The 19,351-nt window shown below is 34.0% G+C and overlaps 1 protein-coding gene across 3 annotated transcripts in view; it reads right to left on the bottom strand.

Annotated features, from left to right (window-relative positions):
* Nucleotides 1-990: 990 nt before the first annotated feature.
* Nrip1 (nuclear receptor interacting protein 1) overlaps nt 991-19,351 on the bottom strand; it is a 77,262-nt gene continuing 58,901 nt past the window's right edge. For 2 of the 3 annotated variants that reach the window (XM_005003428.4, XM_063224730.1), the window contains 2 exons: nt 12,215-12,331; nt 991-8,187 (listed from right to left, as the gene is read on the bottom strand). In XM_005003428.4, coding sequence (XP_005003485.1) covers nt 4,372-7,845 — 3,474 coding nt within the window. In that variant the 5' untranslated portion in view covers nt 7,846-8,187; nt 12,215-12,331 and the 3' untranslated portion in view covers nt 991-4,371. The remainder of the gene's footprint in view (nt 8,188-12,214; nt 12,332-19,351) is intronic. The other variant, XM_003469325.5, reaches the window with a different exon arrangement.

Genomic DNA, 19,351 nt, shown 5'->3' with positions numbered 1-19,351 from the left:
AGTTATAATTGTACTGGATACTCAAAACATTCCGTATTGAAGTCACTGCTTCTTAATCAACAATTGCGAACTGGTGCCACTGTGAAAAATCCTCCAGCAATTTATTACTTAACAGCCTTGCCATGCTTTTTCACCATATACTTGAGTCATTTACCTCTCATTCAGCTGGTAGTATTTATGTATACTATAAGGAGTAATCACTCAGTGATATACAAAGGAGGGGTGTTGTTCTGAATATTGATTAACTGACTGTGCTAGCGATGGAACCCAAGCCCTTGTGACTATTCTCCCAACCTACTTGGATGTTTTTTAGACTTGACTCTGTTAAAGACAAACTGCATAATTACAGTAGATCTGTTTTAAGTTTTCCAGGAAGTGGAATTCACCTTTAGAAAAATTCCTCTTAAATTATCATTAGTATGTCTACAAATATATATAAACTTCCAAGTCATCAGATCAGAGGTATGCAGTCTTTTTATTCCCTATTGTTATATAGGCATACTACTTATTTTTAACTGACAACCTATATATAATGTTTCCCACATACGTATGTGTGTTCAGACACACATATATTCACTTTTAGAAAATGATTAGATGACTTTCTCATGTTTAATAATTCAGTAAACACTGGACAACTTCTCTAACAAAATCACATATATTATATATATGATCAACTTTATTTTTAGTTTGGTGTACAAATTCTTTTCCAGTTAAAATAGTATTTTCTAGTTTATAACACCAAGAGTGACTATTAAGTTACACACTAAATAATGGAATGGAAACTGTGGGTTGACTGTCTTTTGAGGCTATGCTTTTAATTACCTTGTTTATAAATGCAACAACAAGCTAACCACTTTTTTATTTTTTGAGAAGGGCAAAACACCTTTGAAATCCTATTGCCATTTTCATAAACTAGGACTTTTAAGTTTATGGAAACCCTAAAAACGAGAGAAAGCCCACAAAATAACACTCATATCATATCAGAGACAATGCATTTCTTCTCATTTATTCAAATTCACTGCAGGAAGAAAACACTAAAAGATTAAAAAAAAAAAACAAAAAAACTCACACTGTAGTATGTACAGTTTCATGACATCACATGAAGAAATTAAATTTCTAACAAAAATGACAAAGTATATTATTGAGTAGATTGCATCAAAACTGGTTGTGTAAACCTCTGAATTCTTACCTTGAAAGGTAATGAGTCTGTATTCCAGTATTTGCTAATACAGGAATACTCATGGTGAATTATGTTATGTTGCCAGTGGGATTTAAAAATTCATGAAAGTACTTGTGTGAACTCTTCTATGTTGAAAAGTAATTGATTAGATTAAAAAATTAAGACCCTTGGATTTAAAGCACATTCTTTAACAAAGCTTAAGCCACAGAAGTCATGTCCAGAAATGGAATACTGTCATGTTGGGATGAACATCAGATCTGACTTGTTAAGACATTTTGCCAAATGCACAGATGCACAGGGTCCCCCATGCACTTTTCATGCAGCAAGTAATCACAACTTAAATAAAAGGTTTATTCTACACATTTGTCCAGACTTGCAACTGTATACATACATGCACAATTTTTAAACCTGTCTGATTATATTTACACTTATACATGGAATATACAGGAACCAAAGAGATTAAAAGGCTTTTCTGTTGCAGTAGAACAATACAAAATATGTATTTTTCATTAAGGAAATCACTATTTACATCACCTTTAAAAACCAGTTTTAACATCTTCATGTAACAAGTCTATATATATATATACATATCATATATATATATATATAAAATATATACTCTCACCAGTTTACTCTCCTGTAAGATGCGACAGAGAATAAACAGGTAATATTACCTTACAGATGTCAATGAGAGCTGTAGTACCCTTTCACAAATGATTAGAAAGAAATTGTCTAGATAGCTAAAATAGTCCTTGAGAATGTGTATACGTGTACCCTTGTATCTACAGATGCATAAAGAAAGTGAATTTGTGGATGTATGCCCCTTCTCACTGCCCTTCCTTAAAATCACGCTAAACTCAAACCTGGGGACATTCTCTAAAGAACAGCATTCTTTGTGGTCAAATTCATTTATCTATCATTGATTTCCATTCATTTTTTAACAACAAAAACAAACAAACAAAAAACAACCAAAAAAATAAAAAAGTAATACCCAAACAATAACAGTGCTGGCTCTGGATGTTCTCTTCCCTAACCAAAATGTCACTCCCTGGTAAACATAGTGTCCCCTTGAACAAGGGAGAAGAACAACATTTCTTTCTTTCTAAGGCTCTAGGTCTTTTACAATGATCAAGAAAAAGGACCTGTGAATGCTTATTTATATAATGTAGACAATAAGATTGTCACACTATGGACACAGAGTACAGGATATTCACTGGCCAATGGAATTTTCATGTCAGAAGAAGCATGAGCCTTCACCTCCTTGTATTGTAGCATATTTGCTCTTGTAATTATATAATATATCCAGTAACTATTTACAAATCATTTTGAGAAAAAAAATAAACATTTAGGGTTTTACATATTAGTAAACAATGTCAATTTTTAATATAAAAACCTTAGAAACAACTTCAAGTAGAGCAACTTCAAATTAATTGCCTTCTAATTAAGTTTATTACACAATAATTTTTTGATAGATCAGTTGTTAACCTGGCTTACAACTGAAAACAAAAATAATCTGGTGAGTGAATTGTGGACTGTAAAAACTGAATTTAAAAATAGACTTGTTTAAATGCCATCTGGTATTAACATATGAAGTTTTTCCAAGACCCTATTGATGTTTACTTTTAAGCATTATTTGAAAAGAATTAATCCAATGGAGTTGTGTACATTCCCTCATGGATACGTGCCTCTGTACACTTTTCTTTAGTCAATCTGAGTTCAGTCCCTTTCTTCAGTTTGAACTAAATGTTTTAATCTGTTAGCATTGTTCTTAGGACAATGGTTTCAATAGACGATAAGGATGTATTCAGGAGAAGTTTCCAAACCATCCTGGAATCACCTGAGTTTGGTAAGTGGCCCTGTTATTCCAGCTCTAAGGCTAATTAAGTAGATGTTACTTATTAGAACAAATAATCACAGATTTTCCTGAGATGTTGAGCCAGATATGAAAGTTGTCCCCTCCACCCAATTTTTAGTCATAAAAAGTATTCTGAACCTGATTTCCAAAAACATAACGGCAATATAAGGAACTACCGTATTGCAAATTTTAGTTGATGTGTGGCTGTACTGGGGAAAATATAGACATCAAACATTCTCTTGACAGTCCATGATCTGAGAAAGTCACCAGCAATGGTTCTCAAACATCAGTGTGCAGAAGAAACACCTAAGAAACATGTTAAGATGCAGACGGAAGATTCCCAGGTCCACTTAGCAGAGATCCTTGTTCTGTAGATCTGAGATGCTGCCTAGAAATCTGCATTTTAAAATAAGTGTTCCAGATGATTCTAATGCAGGTGGTCTGAGTCCAGCTTTAAGAAATTCTGGTCATAAGACTCACAGGTACCACAGGAATGGTGAGAATTAATTTTACAAAGAGATGGTGAAAAACTGTCCAAAGAAAAGCCATTTTGTTTATATTAAAAACAATTTCTTAAATAGTCAACTATTCAGGAAACCACCTGAAGATGTGTTAACTTTCCTAATTCTGTAAAAGGAGGGGTATTTAGTAAAGTAGTTAAAATACAAAAATTGAAATCTGCCCTTTTTTTTAAAGATCTATCAAACTTCCCTTGATTATAATCAAGTTTTACTAAAAAGTACAAGGTTTAAAGAAATGTATATTGAAAAGGCCTGGGGTGGGGCAGAAACATGGGGAACCACAAAACCCCTTCCAATAGTTAAAAATAAATATTCATTTTTAGCAAAAGTGAAAAATGTTTTTACTAACTTATTTTTAATTGGATGAGATGTATTTTTTAATTTGATAATTTTTTATGGAGTTAATAGTTTGAACTTTAAAAACATGTTAATGAGGGCTAACTTCTGAAATGCAAAAGAAAGTACTCTAATAAAGGTGGCAAAATGCATTAATCCACTGTGGATGGAGTTTTATATTTTAATGTATGCCTCTTATTTATGATCATAAAAGAATTTCATTCATAGGCTACTCATAGTTGTTATATGATGCATACAGCAGTGTTAAACAACCAATTGCTATTTCAAGAGCTTCCTCATGACATCTAATGTTAAGCAAAAATTAGTATGCATATTTAAACATCACCAGTAACCAATATTTTCAAAATGAAAAGTTTCAATTATATCATGCTTTTCTCAAATCATGCTCTTATTTATACAGATCTCAAGTTCATACTAATTAGTTTTAAAAAGAGTAAAAGCTGGATGGCAGGTACATTTTATTCTGATTCTTTTTTAATCGTTAGCACGTTCCCCATAGGTCCATAAGCTTCTCCATTTGCACGGTGTGGGCAAGAAGTATTATTTCCCATATGGCTATTGTAAGGGCTTCTTAAATTAAAGAAAGAAGCTTTAGTTTCTGCAGCAGGAAGTAACTCTTCTTTGACTGCGACCTGTGAGACACTTTCAGCAGATGAAGACTCCCTCCAAATGTCCTTGTCCTGTGATTCTTTACTGGGTACAGCATTGCCTCCTTTCTGGAGCATGTAATACAGTATCGGGTTAGTTTTGGTCAGTCTTGGGGAGTCTTTTTCATATTCATTCTTATCCACATCTGTGATGACCCACTTGATGGGTCCCTTCTCACTGGGCATGGAACAGCCATTCAATAGCCCAGGTTCTGGTCTAGAACAGCCCATGTGCTCAGGGAAAGGTGGGCTCACAGGAGTCTTTACCACTCCTGGGTATGAAAATGTCCTATTATCCATGGAACTGTTTGTCTGTGTGGAACCATACATTAGTCCATTTAATGAAGACATGGTGAAGTCAGGCTTACTGTTAGTCACATTATTCTTGTGTCCTTTCTTTTTATTTTCAACAACAGAGTTATTACTCTTGTGTGGGGACAAATCTCGCACACAATTTTCTGAAAGAAGCAACTGTTTCAGAACGTTGAAGCTTTTGCTCTCTCTGGCCCAACCTCTATGTTCACTTTCACTGACTGAACCATGACCAGCAGGATACCTGAACTCAAGATCATTTCTGCTAAATTTCAGCTCTTCCTGGTTAAGCAAGGACCCATACAGTACTTCTGGAGTACTGTGATTATTTGCAGCTTCAACAATGTTGCTTTTCATCTTTTTAAAGGAATTTTCTAATGATTCCGTATAAAGCTTTCTTTTCTTAGGGACCATACAAAGATTCTTTGATTCTAGAGGTGTCAGTTCACTATTTCTGTGACTCTTATCTGGATCATCTGTCAGATAACCCTCTTGATTCTGTCTCAGCAATCTACTTAACAGACCATTCTTGGAGAAAGAAAAATCCTGAGGTGAAGCGGGCTCTGATTTAAGGTCTTCAGACACTGGTAAGGCAGGCGTGCTTCTCTGCAAGGAGGGAGCCATCCCAAAGAACGGGCTGCTCTTGGCATCATGGCTCAGATGCAAATCTGTATTGTGAATATGTAAGTCATCACAAGGCTCAGATTTTATTTTCACCATCAGTATTTGTTCACTTAATGGTCTTTCTGTATGTTCCTGAGTACTTTCATCCCTTGAAGTTATTTTTTCTCTCTTTTCACTCTTGCCTTTGTTGGAATTTCCCAGGAGCAACTGGAGGACCGTGCGTCTTTCTAGCAGATTTTCTATTTCAGAACCAGAAAATTCTGGTTCAGGACCTGCTGGCTGACCACTGAATGCTTTATTTTCTTCAACTGCATTTGTTTTATTTGTAAGCAGAGGACTATTTAATCTATCAATCATACCTATATGTTTATCTGTGTTTACACTTAGCAACTGCTTGCTAGGTCTCTGCTCTTCCACTGATACTGAAGACTGCATTCCACATTGCGCCAAATTTTGTAACAGTTTACTGGCACTAAAAGTTGTAGAAGTTTGTACACCTTCATTTTGGGTTGTTTTCTCTCCTTGTAATTCTTTGTGTTTTGTAAGGTCCATCAAGTGGTTAGATGCAGGGTTTGTTAGCTTTTCAGATTGAGTACTACAGGCATATGGTGGGGAATTCCATTTGATGACCATAGAATGCTGAGAAAGATTGATGGGAGACTCTGCTTTGGTCGATGTAAGTAATGGTGGAGTGCTGACTGGAGTAGTCCTATTGGTACTGGGGCTTTCTATTACAGAAGTCCTTGTATAAGTCTGTGTATTGAACTTTGTCACATCACTGTGCGTTCCCTGAGGGCTGGTGTTTTTTTCTCCATTTTCTTCATTCTTATGGCCAAGTAGCAACTGAAGAAGTGTCACTTTCTGATGTGAATTTAGCTTAGAATTCTTTGAGGTATCTTGCTCTTCTTTGATATCTACATCTGGGACTTTTGGATCCCAAGTGTTCAGCAAGGACTGAGTTAAGTTATCAAGAGAAACAGGTTGGTCACATTCAGGTTTCTCTGTCCGGTGTTTGCAAGACAAGTCTATGGGAACACAGTTGGAATAAGAACTTTCATCACCACTGCTGTCATCTGTGAAACTGGGATTGTTATCTGAATATTCATCGATAGTTGTAGGTGTACTACTATCCTCAAAAATACTTCCTCTCTCATTCTCATTATGCCCATTCATTGGCTTAGGTGTGGTCTGGCTTTTAAGAAGGTGTAAAAGCAAACTATTACTAGTAGCTTGTTTTATACTGTTTCTTTCCAGTGAGTTCTTGTAGGCTGAATTTTTGGGGGAAGAAGGAACAATGCCCATTGGGTTCTGAAATGCTGCAGCACTATTTCTGCTACTGATTACTTTGCCTGATGATGTTCTGGCCTGACCATTAAGATGGCCCAACATTCCTTTTGATAGCTGAAAACTGCCCACATCCTTCTGGCCATTTTCTTGTAATCTGGCCATAGCAGCAAGTCTTTCACTCGCTGCTTGATTTGCATTTTGCGACTTTAAAGCATGTTCCCGAGAATACTGCTGCAGATGGGCTTCACTGGAAAGGAGTAGTGCTAACTGGCTACAAGCAACACTAGGTTTAGGTGAGGTGGCAGGACTAGCTCTTTTTTCCACCATGCTTGCAACAGCCTGTAATCTTGCAGCACAGGACAAGGGTTCACTCATAACTTTTGCTCCACTTTGTCCAACACACTGAGGTGACTCTACAAACCTATCTCTAATGAGGTTTTTAGTTACATCAGGAAGGCTTGTATCAGGCTTTTGATCTTTAGCTTTATTTTTCTTCAACAAAGTTTTTAAGTGACTTGATGCAACACCATAGCACCTTAAGTCTTTCTCTACCTTTAAAGAATCGTGGCTGAGGGCATATCCTTGCTCCTTGAGGCTCTGCCTAATTTGCTGTGACAGAGCAACAGTCTGAAGCCTAGAGCTGAATGACTGAAGCAAAGAGGCCAGTAATGTGCTATCCTGTTTGCCTTTAGGCACATTGTCAACCATGCCAGCCAGCAAAGCTTCCTTCTTTACATTTAAGTTTACGATGGAATCCGACAGCCTCTTTCGCTTTGCTGCATTCCAGTCCTCAGAAGACTGCAACAGCCTGGCTTTTTTGAGATGCAGCATGCCAGATCCCTGGTATGTATGTGTACTGAGAACTGGCCCATTACTTTGACAGGTGGGAAATGTACTGCCTGAAATTTTAAAGTTCTGATCTTCTTCATTGTGCCCAGCAGACTTTTTGTCAATGGCAGTACCTGATCCCCCTGCTGCTTGATGCATTAGTAATCCTTCTAAGTAAGTTAAAACAATAGAATCCTGATGTACATCAGAGCCAAGCTCTTCTCCATGAGTCATGTTCAATAGAAGTGCTCACAAGGGCTTGCTTTCTGTTCACTGTGAAGAATGATTTTCTCTAGATGAGTAATATGTAACTTCAATAAATCAGTGACAGTTTACCACCTTCCATAGCAACTAGATAAAGATGTTACATCCTGACCAGGATTTCTTCTGCCAAACAAAAGATAAAAGGTAGAAAACTCCAAACAGTTTGACCACAGAGATGAGCAACTTCTAAGTAGAAGCAAAGTATTCCTTAATACTCATAGGTCCGGAGTAGCAAGCAGATACAATTCTCAGTGAACATTTTGCTTTTCTTTCTTCATCTTTTGTCCTTCATTAAGTGGAAATATCAGTATACTAAAAAAAAAAATAAAAATAAAGATAGTTAAGGAAGTATAATGCTAGCTTCAGGCTATAATATGCAAAAGCAAAACAATGTATCCATGTATTCCATACAAATACAATATGTACATTTATATGCATTACAGTCACATCTTTGGTAATTTAGTGTCATCTTTATTAAATTGGAAAGCCAATGGATTAATCCATTCTGTTATCATGATTAAATCATTTTAGAGAAGAAAATATATTTTAATGTTACAATTCTCTTCCAAAACCTAAGATCTGGAATTTTCATAAGCATCTTTCTGCAAAATAGTAAAAATGCACAGTCTCATGTCACTGTATAGCTCCATTTAAGAGATTCAGAGTTAATTATCCTTAATTATGGAACACTTAAGGAGAAACAAAAATAAATTGTTTTGCCATAGGAAAACAGATACACATAATGTCAACTTATCTGATATGCCTAATGTGGGACTGAAGTCAACAGAAACATTCACTTCAGACATTACCTGACACCACACGCTCAGTCAGTAATTTTTAGAATTTCTATTTTCAAAGAAATGGAAGCCCTAACAAGTTTAAGATTATTTGTGGGTCCCAGTCTTAATATTCACAAATACTAAGCCACTTAATCTCCTTTCTCCTATTTCCCTCTACTACCCAAACCTTGACTTGTTTTCAGGTAATGGGGAGGTATCACAGAAACACACTGTTTTTTTCATTTGTACATATTTTTAATGACATGTTTCAGAAGTGGGGATATTTTTCTTTCTTAGTGGAACAAAAATAAGCCTGCATTTTATAACTCATAACAGAGAAACTTTCATAATTGTCTTTAAAACTGTTAATACATCCATCTAGTTAAGGCTTTTAAGGACCTCTTACAAAACTTATTTTTTTCCCTGACTATACCACTGTCAATCTTTTAGTTCTTGAGAATGAACTTAGTCAAAACCATATTGGTAATTTGATATTTGACATGTAAATAGAGCTTAACAAATGCTTTACTGAAACAGAAGAATGAAATATAGTTATTAGAGCATCTTTGGGTTATTTCTACTCCACCTTTTATTATAGCTGCAAAGTATTATTTGTTGTTTAAAATCAAAACCAAAACTAAACAAATAAATTCCATCCGAGTCAGATGAAGAGCCTTTCTTATCCTGGCAATCAGACTGTCACAAGTTCAAATGCAGCCTGGGCTACACAGTGAAATCTAGGTCAACCTGAACTATGCAGGAAGACCCTGTCTCACAGAAATGAACAAACAAATAAAGAAGTCTGCATCCATAAATTTCTTATTTCCAAAGTAGATCTTCCAGAAGCTAGTTTTAAAAGGAATTAGTGCAGTTTCTTTGAAAAGGGGCTGCAATGTTGTGATTTGGCATTCATTTACCTATCTTGTCATTCACTTCCTATGTTAACAGAAATACAAGATGACACTTTAAAATAATCATTTCTTAAATAGATCTTTTGCAAAAGGAAGAGTGTACCAAGAAATGGAGCTGAGGGAAGAGCAGTGGACCAGGAGTTAAAAAGAATCAAGATGTACTATGTAAATATACCAACTTGCCATGGTGGATGTAATCATTACTGCAAATACGTATAAAAAATTAGAAATTAAAATTTTTAGCAATTTCAGGAAAACAAAATAGCATATAAGACAATTTCATTGAACTTGTGGGGAGTGAGGCCTATACTTAAGTATAATTAGTGCAGTGTAACACACTCATTATTATATAACTGAATGTTCTAATGATAAGGAAAACATTTTTGTATTCAAACACACATGTGCAAATGGCAGGCATGCATTGTTTTAAATCAATACAATTCAATACAAAACTCTTACTGAACCATCAATCTGCTTAGAAATGTTTTTGGGTTGGTAAATTCATTTTTAAAAAGAGAAGTTGATAGGGCTATTCAGCAGACTAGACAAGGTGAACCTGTATCCCTAAGTTTTCAGATGACTCCCAATATAAAATTCTTTCCTACTTACTAAAACTACTTCAAGTGATCTTGTTATACTGCTGTAAAAAATTTAAAAAGTAAACGTGACTTGAAAAGTCTTTTACAACTGTTTATTAAATGAGAATAAATTTTAGTTTAGAAACATGGTTACCATAATGTACATAACCTCAACTGTATGTACACTAGTTATTATACCATATGGAGAAGTATGTGAGAAACCAATTTAGAATTGCTCTGAAGAAAAGATGAACAATTCCTTCCAAATAATTTAAGTCAAGGTGGTTATTTTTCCATGAATGTCTTTGAAAAGTAGTCCTATAAAAAGCACTAATCACACCAAGCTGAGCAGGAAAATGAACTTCTTGTGGAAGAAGTTTCATTAATTTCATTAATTTAATGAAATTAATCTGAAAATCAAAGGTTACAGCTATCTAGAAAGGCTACTTCAGGTGATGGTCAAAGGCAATATTCACCAGTGTGCAATCAGAACATGAAAAGTCTAAGCAAGGAGAGATTCAGAGGCTGCTAAAAGGCTCAGTGCATGTAGACTCAACAACTGGAAGCACTTTGGGAGCAAGTGAGCCAAATTTCTTGAGATAATTTCCTTTCTTATCCCTTTAATAAATAAAGTGAGAGAAATAATTAAAAATCCTACCCACTTTCCTAGTTCTTGCCTTCTCACTTATATAGTACAGAATTTAATTGTGAAATTTGGGGGAAGAATGCAGCAAAATACTAGGATATAAAGCAGTGTACTAAGACCTATGGATATTACTGCCTAATAGATGTCTTAAAGTTAAAAATGTAATTTAGCATTTTTCAGTATTAGTTGGACTCAATATATTTTAGCAAAAAGCTAACATCTTTTTTTTTTTTTTTTTTTTTTTTTTGCTGGGGCAAGTGAACAAGGTCTTACTTTGTAGCCCAGGCTGGGTTTGGACTCATGAGTCTCAGCCTCTGCAGTGTTGGGTGGCACCCAGCACAAAGATAACATTCTTGAAGCACCAGTATATACTTCTTGTGCCTGGATCTATATACATTTTAGCTAAATGTGTATTGCACTGGGTTTCTTTAGGAAATTTGGGACCAATACATTTTAAAACAAGAGTAGTTTCTAACACACTGTGATCATTGACTTGTCCTTTCCCTAACTTTACAACAATGACTTTGCTACATCTTCTGTATTGTCTATTTGATGATACTCAACAGTCTTCAGCAAGAGAGCTTTTGCATGGCATATGCCTGTTACGAGTTTTCTGAGTGAACAGAATTTCATCAGCTGTTTATGATTTTAATGCATTAATTCTAATCTGTAGTATGCCAAGAAGACAGTCATCATAATTTGTCACCTAGGTCCAACAGACCTTTAGTTACTACTTAAATTAATTTATGAGTAATTTACAGAATGAAAAAAGGTAATACAAAATAACTTTATTAGAATTTTTATCAGAAATTCAAAAACAGCATGATATCCCAATTCTTAATTCTTTACCTCACGGTTTTGAAAGATTATAAACATGAAATGGGCAAGGTGGTTTGAAATTGAAAATTTACCAACTATAATGTATAAATCAGGAAACCTTCTACATACTGAGTCTAGATTTCAAATATATACTTAAAAGGTTTTAGGACTTCTGAGGTTTTCTTTTAGTACTTATAATATTGAAAACGTGCTATCTTTAACAAACAATAATTCAATCTACAGCTTATAACTGCCAAATACTTCATGACAACTACTATATAGTGCTCAGTCCAATGGGTTATTTCATTTTCATATTATCTCTTTTGTTCCAATATTCTTCATCATGTACCAGGCTTCAGTATATACCCATTTAATGAACAGTTTCAAATAAACTTGAAAGATGAAAAACTGCAGTAGTTTGCTTTCCCAAATACTGAGCAAAGAACATCAAGTGATGAATTCTTACTGCGTATCCAACAGGGTGAAAACATTGTACTTCCTTTTGTTCTTAGAGCTATAGTGCTCACTCACTGATTCTTAGAGGAGTTTGAGAAGATTCCTTTAAGAGACTGTCATCTGAAAACAATAGCCAGAGATGCTGCTTACACAAATCAATAGCTCCGTGATCATTTATGTCCATAGTGCTGTCGTTCTCTCTTCATCCATTTTCTGATTCCTCTAATTGAAACAACTTCCCAGGTCAACTTTTTTCGCTCTGACATTCTGCATAAAACATGAAGAATACTGAATTCTCAATTGTTTTGTAAAACTGAAGACTATTGTACCCAGATTTTTTTACATTCTTGAAAACTGATGTAACATAATGTGCTATACAATAAAAAAAGGATGGTATGATATGATTTATTCATTATTGTATCATCCTTCTGGGTGCTTTAATAATTTTATTTAGGTCATATTATATTAGTTTTTTAGCAATTAATAAAAGATGAATTAATTCCTAAGACAATAAAATAGCAAACTGCTTAAAGATTTAAGGAAACAAAGGTCACTAAAATCCCATAATGTATCTTCAATTTATAAAAAATTCTAATGGACATAACAAAGTAATAACATGATACAATATTTTGCTCTATTAAAATCACAATATCATCTTCAAAAATAATGTTATATAATATGATCTTTCATACTAGTTAGAAATACTTTTTTTTTTTTTTTTGTCTTTTTCCTTTTTATCGATAGCAGGGATGGAACTCACGACTGTCTGCTTGCAAGGCAGGCGCTTATGCTGCTGAGCTAAATCCCCAGCCCCCTAGAAATACTTTTTATAAATACTTTTCTTTTTTTTTGGGGGGGGGGGCTGGAATCGAACTCAGGACCTTGCACTTACCACGCAGGCACTGTGCTGCTGAGCTAAATGCCTGGCCCTAGAAATACTTTTTAAAAATATACTGAAAACTAAAAGCATGTCCAAGGAGCTTTGTTAGTACTCAAAGGGATTCAATACACTTCATGACAATTTAATAAAGCCATATCTAATGAATTAGGATCACAAGCTAAATCTTTTTATTAAATTAAAATTGTTTATCAGCATATATACCTTGTACATTTTATAAAGCAGATTTTCCTGATCCACTAATATACAATAAGTAAAGACAGTGGTATGGCCAGACAAAATTATTAACCACAATCAAATGAAATAAAAAAACACTTGGAATCTTGACTATATGTGTGGATAGACTTTAGCATAAATAAGTTTCAACAGATTAGTGTAATGAAGTATTTCCCAAAATGCTTTCAACAGTGTATTTTCAAAAGGAGGTGTATTTTGTTTCTTAAAAAAGTACCTGAAAAATATGAAATTAGATTGAAGTGTGGCTTTTTTTTAGAGTTTTTTCAAAAAAAATTGTAAATAATTTGTGTATTACCAGTAAACAAATGGATGCGATAGAGTCTTTAAAGTAATGCATATTTCCACAATAATGTGTTTTATATTCTCCATGTGGAAACAGTTTATCAAAGGAAAACTTTTCTGAACTTTTACATATTTTAGTATGTTAGAACCTGAGTAGTAAGAATTTACTTAAATGAAGAGCATGTACCTAATTGGATTCCTACATGTGGGATTACTTATGGTTGAGAACAGATAAATACTAATGAAGGTCTTTCTTCAGATGCTTTTTAATTTAGTATCTTGCTTGCAATCAAATTTTACATCAAAACATTTAAATGATTAAATGTCTATGAAGTCACTTAGTGTGCTATTTAAATTATGTCTAACGAGTATCTCATGACTTTCAATTATTTCCATGAAATCTACAGTTTTTTTTGTATTACCAAGGTAACATCCAGTCAAGTACTGAATTACAAGAACTTTCTACAATGCAGCTTTTTTGTGTTGCTTTTATTAGCATGTGTGCAGTATACAATGACTGTACTCACTGGAGGGAACTGGTACATGTTCTCATCTCCATTCCCTTCTTTTTGCCCTCCTTTCACTCCCTTTTATTTTTCCAGCATGAGATTCATTTATTTGTCTTATAAGACCTTATAAAGTTAATTATCATATACACAGATTAAAAACAGACTAATAGGCCAAATTTACAAGGCAGCTTTGATGAGTATTTGGATTTTTGGCTCCAGTTCCTAAGAATGCAGGAGTAACCAAGAGGTAACTTCATTGGGCCATTCAATAATAACTCTTATTGGACAATATTACCAAGCATGAATTATTTCAGGAGTGCTTTTCATGTTAAAGCATAAGAAAGCTCAAATGTTTCATTAAATGACAGTGGAAATGTATCTGCACACTAAGAAAATTCAAAGTCCTACTTATTTTAAATCTTTTATCTAAACAACAGATATCCAGATAAACAACATAGAGAACTCTGTGCATATACCAACATGAAACTATAAAAGAAGTTTAAAGGTTGACTGGGAAACAGAGACTCAAGAACAATTTAACCGCAAGGTATAACATTAAATATGTTATTCAAATGGTTAATATTAGCTTTCCAAACCAAGGGGCATGGAAAAAATTAGAAGACACACAATCCAATCCATAGTTTTACAGAACAAGAAAGGAAAAGTAACATGTTTGGTAAACGTCCTAAAATTTGATTAAAAAGTAACAACTATAGCGAATCTTCTTTTAAAAGTTGAAAGAAACTAGAAAGAAAGAGTAAAACATTTCAGTGCTGCCATTTTAAGCAGGGAATAATAATAGTATAATAACAGAATAACTTGAAATTTTCTTTACTACAATAGATTTCTAATTTCTCACAAAATAACTCCAAAGTAGTATTCCAAAAGGACTGCAATTTCAAGACAGTTACTTTCTTTACAGCCTAGTCTTTATCAAAATATAGATGTGCTGTTGTGTATTTTACTGAGTGCCAAAAAAACACTTTGCTCAATTAAAGGTCTCAATATTTGAGCTTAGACTTAGAAGTTTCTGGTTCTCTCTCAGGCCTTCACATTTTACCCATAAATAACCTTCAAAGACAGGTAACCAGGAGGCCACTGACCGACACAGCAAGTACAGTAGCTGTCCACACCGCTCCCTACTGCAATCTGCGGGACTTACATATTTTTGCCCCAGGGCAAATGTGTTCCTCACTTCCAGGTCTGTCAGCTTTAACTTGCTTCTCAGCTGTTTCCACACAAGTAAAACAGTGTCACTCACATTACCTACTACGAAAGACCCACTGGGAGACACTACTGCTCGAATAACTCAAATACTCAACACAAGACATAAGTAGATGAGGAGCTCTTCAACTCAAAATTTTATTTCTATGATCCCAAGTAATTTTTCCAATTATAGTTAATAAAACTGACAAGTATTTTAACCAGAAAGATAAACCTGTGGAAACAGACCTGACAAATAATGAATTCTAGAGGTAAGAAAATGATTTTTAGGTGGCCACATACCTAATCACTCAATCCCTCAAGTTGTTTACTGTCTCCATTTTTTTCAAATTTGGTCACAAAATTCTAAACACATTTTTATTTAAAAGATAAATAAGAACTTACATTCAAACTGGAACTTCTGCTTACCTCACAATGGCTGTATACTAAGTAATATGCAAAATCACAATGAAGATTTCATATCTTTGAGCAGATAGATAAAAGCAAGAGAAACTGAGATAATTGCCCTGGTGACAGAAACAAATACCCTTATAACTGACCAGTGAAATAAACATGGGCTTTGTTTTGAGTTACATTCAGAAGGCTTATACATAAGAAGCAACTTCAGTAAACCTGCTCTTCATTTCTTCTGCCTCTATAGCTTATCTTAAGATAAAGAAAAAAGTTGGAGAAATAGAGGGAGGGAGCAAAAAAGCAAGACTGGAAAAAGTAGAGATTTTAAATTAAAAATCAAAGAACCAAAAACCAAAGGAAACAGAAAGAAAGCTAAATTGCCAAAATAATTCTAACTTCAAAAATGCAATACACAGTCTCCAAAACACACAATATAGAAGTAAAATTAATTGTAACTACAATACTTAAAAATTCAGAAAATAATTATTACATGAGAGTACAGATGATATTTATCATTAGTGTCTACACACTATTTTCTATTGTTCTTAAAGACAGAATTTCTCTGAAATTCTCTCTGAAAGAATGCAATGTAATCATTCAACAAATTATTCTGGCAGCCAATAAGTGTAAAAAGGATTCTAAAACTAACAGAGTACAGATTCTCCTGACCTTGCCCAGTATTTTTTTTTTTAAAGAAACTTGTGCTTTCTATCACTTTCCAAAAGTACAGTGTTTTCCAATAATTTCTACCAAAATAAGAAATATATTAGAAAATGGCCCTTTCTTCTCCTGGAACTGGTTGAGCGTGTAGAGTATATACAGAGGAACACCCTTTGAGATTGGTGCATAAATCCTATTAAACTCTGCTATGGTTTCTCCATTCCTAAAATAGATTTGACATACAGACAGAAGCCCAAGGTTAAGGTCACAGATCGGCAAGAAAGATTACCAACAGAACTGATGTAACAGCTGGCATGTGATCAAAGCTCCTAGGGTTTTAGTACATTTAGCAGACATCCTGCATTTACTCATACAGTACACTCTGTTTTAAAAACATTCCTCCCATCTTGAAGACAAGATCTTCATATACTTATTATTAAGCATGCTCTAAAAAAATAGTGTATTAGATCACAGATAAGAAAACTAAGTGTTCTGGAAATGTGAATTTTTATTGGTGTATATATATATATATATATATATATATATATATATTATGTATGTATATTTGTTATATCAGATGATCTTTGCTATGTGTTAATTCTGAAAATAAGCTGTAGACACTCAGATTAAGATAAACAGTATGTTTCACAACATCTGGAGCCACTTTATTCTTTTGTGTATTTAACACAAATTTAACTGGTAAGTGTTGATTCAGACAGGAAAAATTTTTGATGTATCCATAATCTTCTATGATACTTTCCAAATCACACACATAGAAAATTTGGTTGCTAACAGCAGTACGTGAGTTTTAAGTGATTATATTATTAAAGAGTACAATTATCTAACAAAACAAGGTCTTTTGTTTCTCTGTTCAAACAAGACAATTTTTATGTGGAGAATATTCTTACTAAAGCAGTCTGATTTTGCTTTTTCTTTAATATTAGGCCTTAGTGACCCACCACTGAGATAGTTTCTTGACTCTATGAACCTACTTTATGGATGAGTAATACTACTAAGGTAAGTTCTTACTTTGACAGATTCCCTTACCATATCAAATACCATCTGTTACAGCTTTACATAGTCTGCAAATTACTTATGACACACAAACTTGTACAGATTCTCACACAAAAGGACTATTTAAAATAAAAAATCATATAAAATTATCTAATTAAATATCATTAAAAATGAAACTTCCTTTGCTAGGAGATAAAATTATATGAAAATTACAGTTAATGGATAATTTTTACATCAAACTTTGATTACAAACCCAGTTGACAAACAAATAGAACTCTTTAAATACACTATTAAAGTCTTCTTAGATAAATCATTTGTCAATACATATGTTCTTCATATACAGACATATGCATGTATACATACAACATACATATACAATCTTCATGCGTATTACGAAGATTTCTGTGAACAGATCATGGATTTTGGTGTTTCAGACACAGTAAATATTACAGGATACTCCTTTTGCCAGTACGCAAAGATTTTAAGACTGAACATTTCATCCAGGATGTGAAGTATCACTACAGACACAATTCATAGATAGAGCAATAATATCTATAAAGGGAAGAAGTCAAATGGGGTATCAGAAGCCAAAATGAGGACAGTAAGCTTCAGACAAAGGTAGGAATTAGAGTACATAACTACATGCACTGTGTGCTGCAGGGAGGGGCCTCTTTGCTCATGTTCGTCACAAAGCACTGTGTGTTTTCAGCTACTCAACTGCTTCTGCAGAGAGCAATATAAATCCTAAACTGAATCAGAATATTCAAAACCATTCCTCACACTAAGACCAGTGAGGCAGCTCTCATAAAAGGGTATTGTAAAATAAAATCATCTGCAATATCCTTGAATAAATACAGCAAGTTTTATTCAATTGTCATGTGATCCCATGTAACTTTGGCTAATATTCAGTTTCCCAGAAGTTGCTGTTTTTCATTTGTGGAGTTATTATTTATCATGACTTGGGAATCTCTGAGGGAGGAAGGTAGCAAAATACTAATTTTCTAGATCAACAAAAAGCAACAGTATTTTGGCAGCTGGGGAATAAACAGTGGTAGAATATATATCTCTAACTTATAAATAATTTTTTTCTTAATTCAAAACAAAACAGAACAAAATCATGTAGGGCTCTATTCCAAATGATTAATGAAAAAAAGAAAAGAGTACCAGATGATTAATGAAAAAAAGAAAAAAGAAAAGAGCACAATTTACCTGGAGTAGTTCTATATCATTGAATATCAGCAGATAAAACTAAAATACGTTATTCAACTAGGAAGATGAGGTAACTGGCACATCATCAATAGGCTACTTACTTCCAATGGCTTCCTATTCATTTAAAAAAGTACATGCATAAATTTCCTGGTTTGCCTTTGTCCTATCTGTGCACATAACCAAGTGTTGCAAGTAATAATCTCAGAAACTGCTGCCAGGGAACAGCTAATCTGAGACTCAATTTTTGCTGCCATCCAGACCTAAGGCACGTTCAGTTCCTGAAGCATGGACAGTAGGCCTATGGGCCTTGCCATGCTGCCACGTGGAGGTAAAGACAGACTGGGAAAGGGGTAAAAAGGAGGCTTCAGAAAATGACTTCAGAAAGCTGGAGCAAAAGCAGATTGCACAGCAGTCTAGTTAGCACAGGCCAGGGCTTTTCTGACTTGACTTACTGAACCAAAAGTATTTTAGAACTTCAACAATAAAGATCACTGACATCTGCTATTCACATCATTTAATTAAATCATTTTAATACCAAAGAATTTTATCTTTATGGAAATTGCAACACTTTTCTGCATTGATGGGCTTGTGTTCTGAGATAGAAAGATGATGTGTAAAGTAGCATATTTATACTATTATTGATCACTGCTTAGTAGTTTGTTCCATTCTTAATATTAATTACTTAAATTTTTATATCAATATTATTATCTTGGTTTTTATTGTGATTTCAAATACAATATCTACATACAATGAAATTTTGTATTTATTCACATTCTTATGATTACACTCTTTAATATACATTTAAAAACATAACAAAAATATCTCTTTGTATTCCAAAAGCTATTTAGGCACCTGTTTTAA

Source organism: Cavia porcellus, unplaced genomic scaffold (genome assembly GCF_034190915.1).
Source record: "Cavia porcellus strain 051 isolate PalLab524CR breed Dunkin Hartley unplaced genomic scaffold, mCavPor4.1 scaffold_15, whole genome shotgun sequence".
In the NCBI taxonomy this organism is placed as follows: domain Eukaryota; kingdom Metazoa; phylum Chordata; class Mammalia; order Rodentia; family Caviidae; genus Cavia; species Cavia porcellus.
Note: the sequence above shows the minus strand (reverse complement) of the source record. Positions and strands in the feature narration are given on the sequence as shown.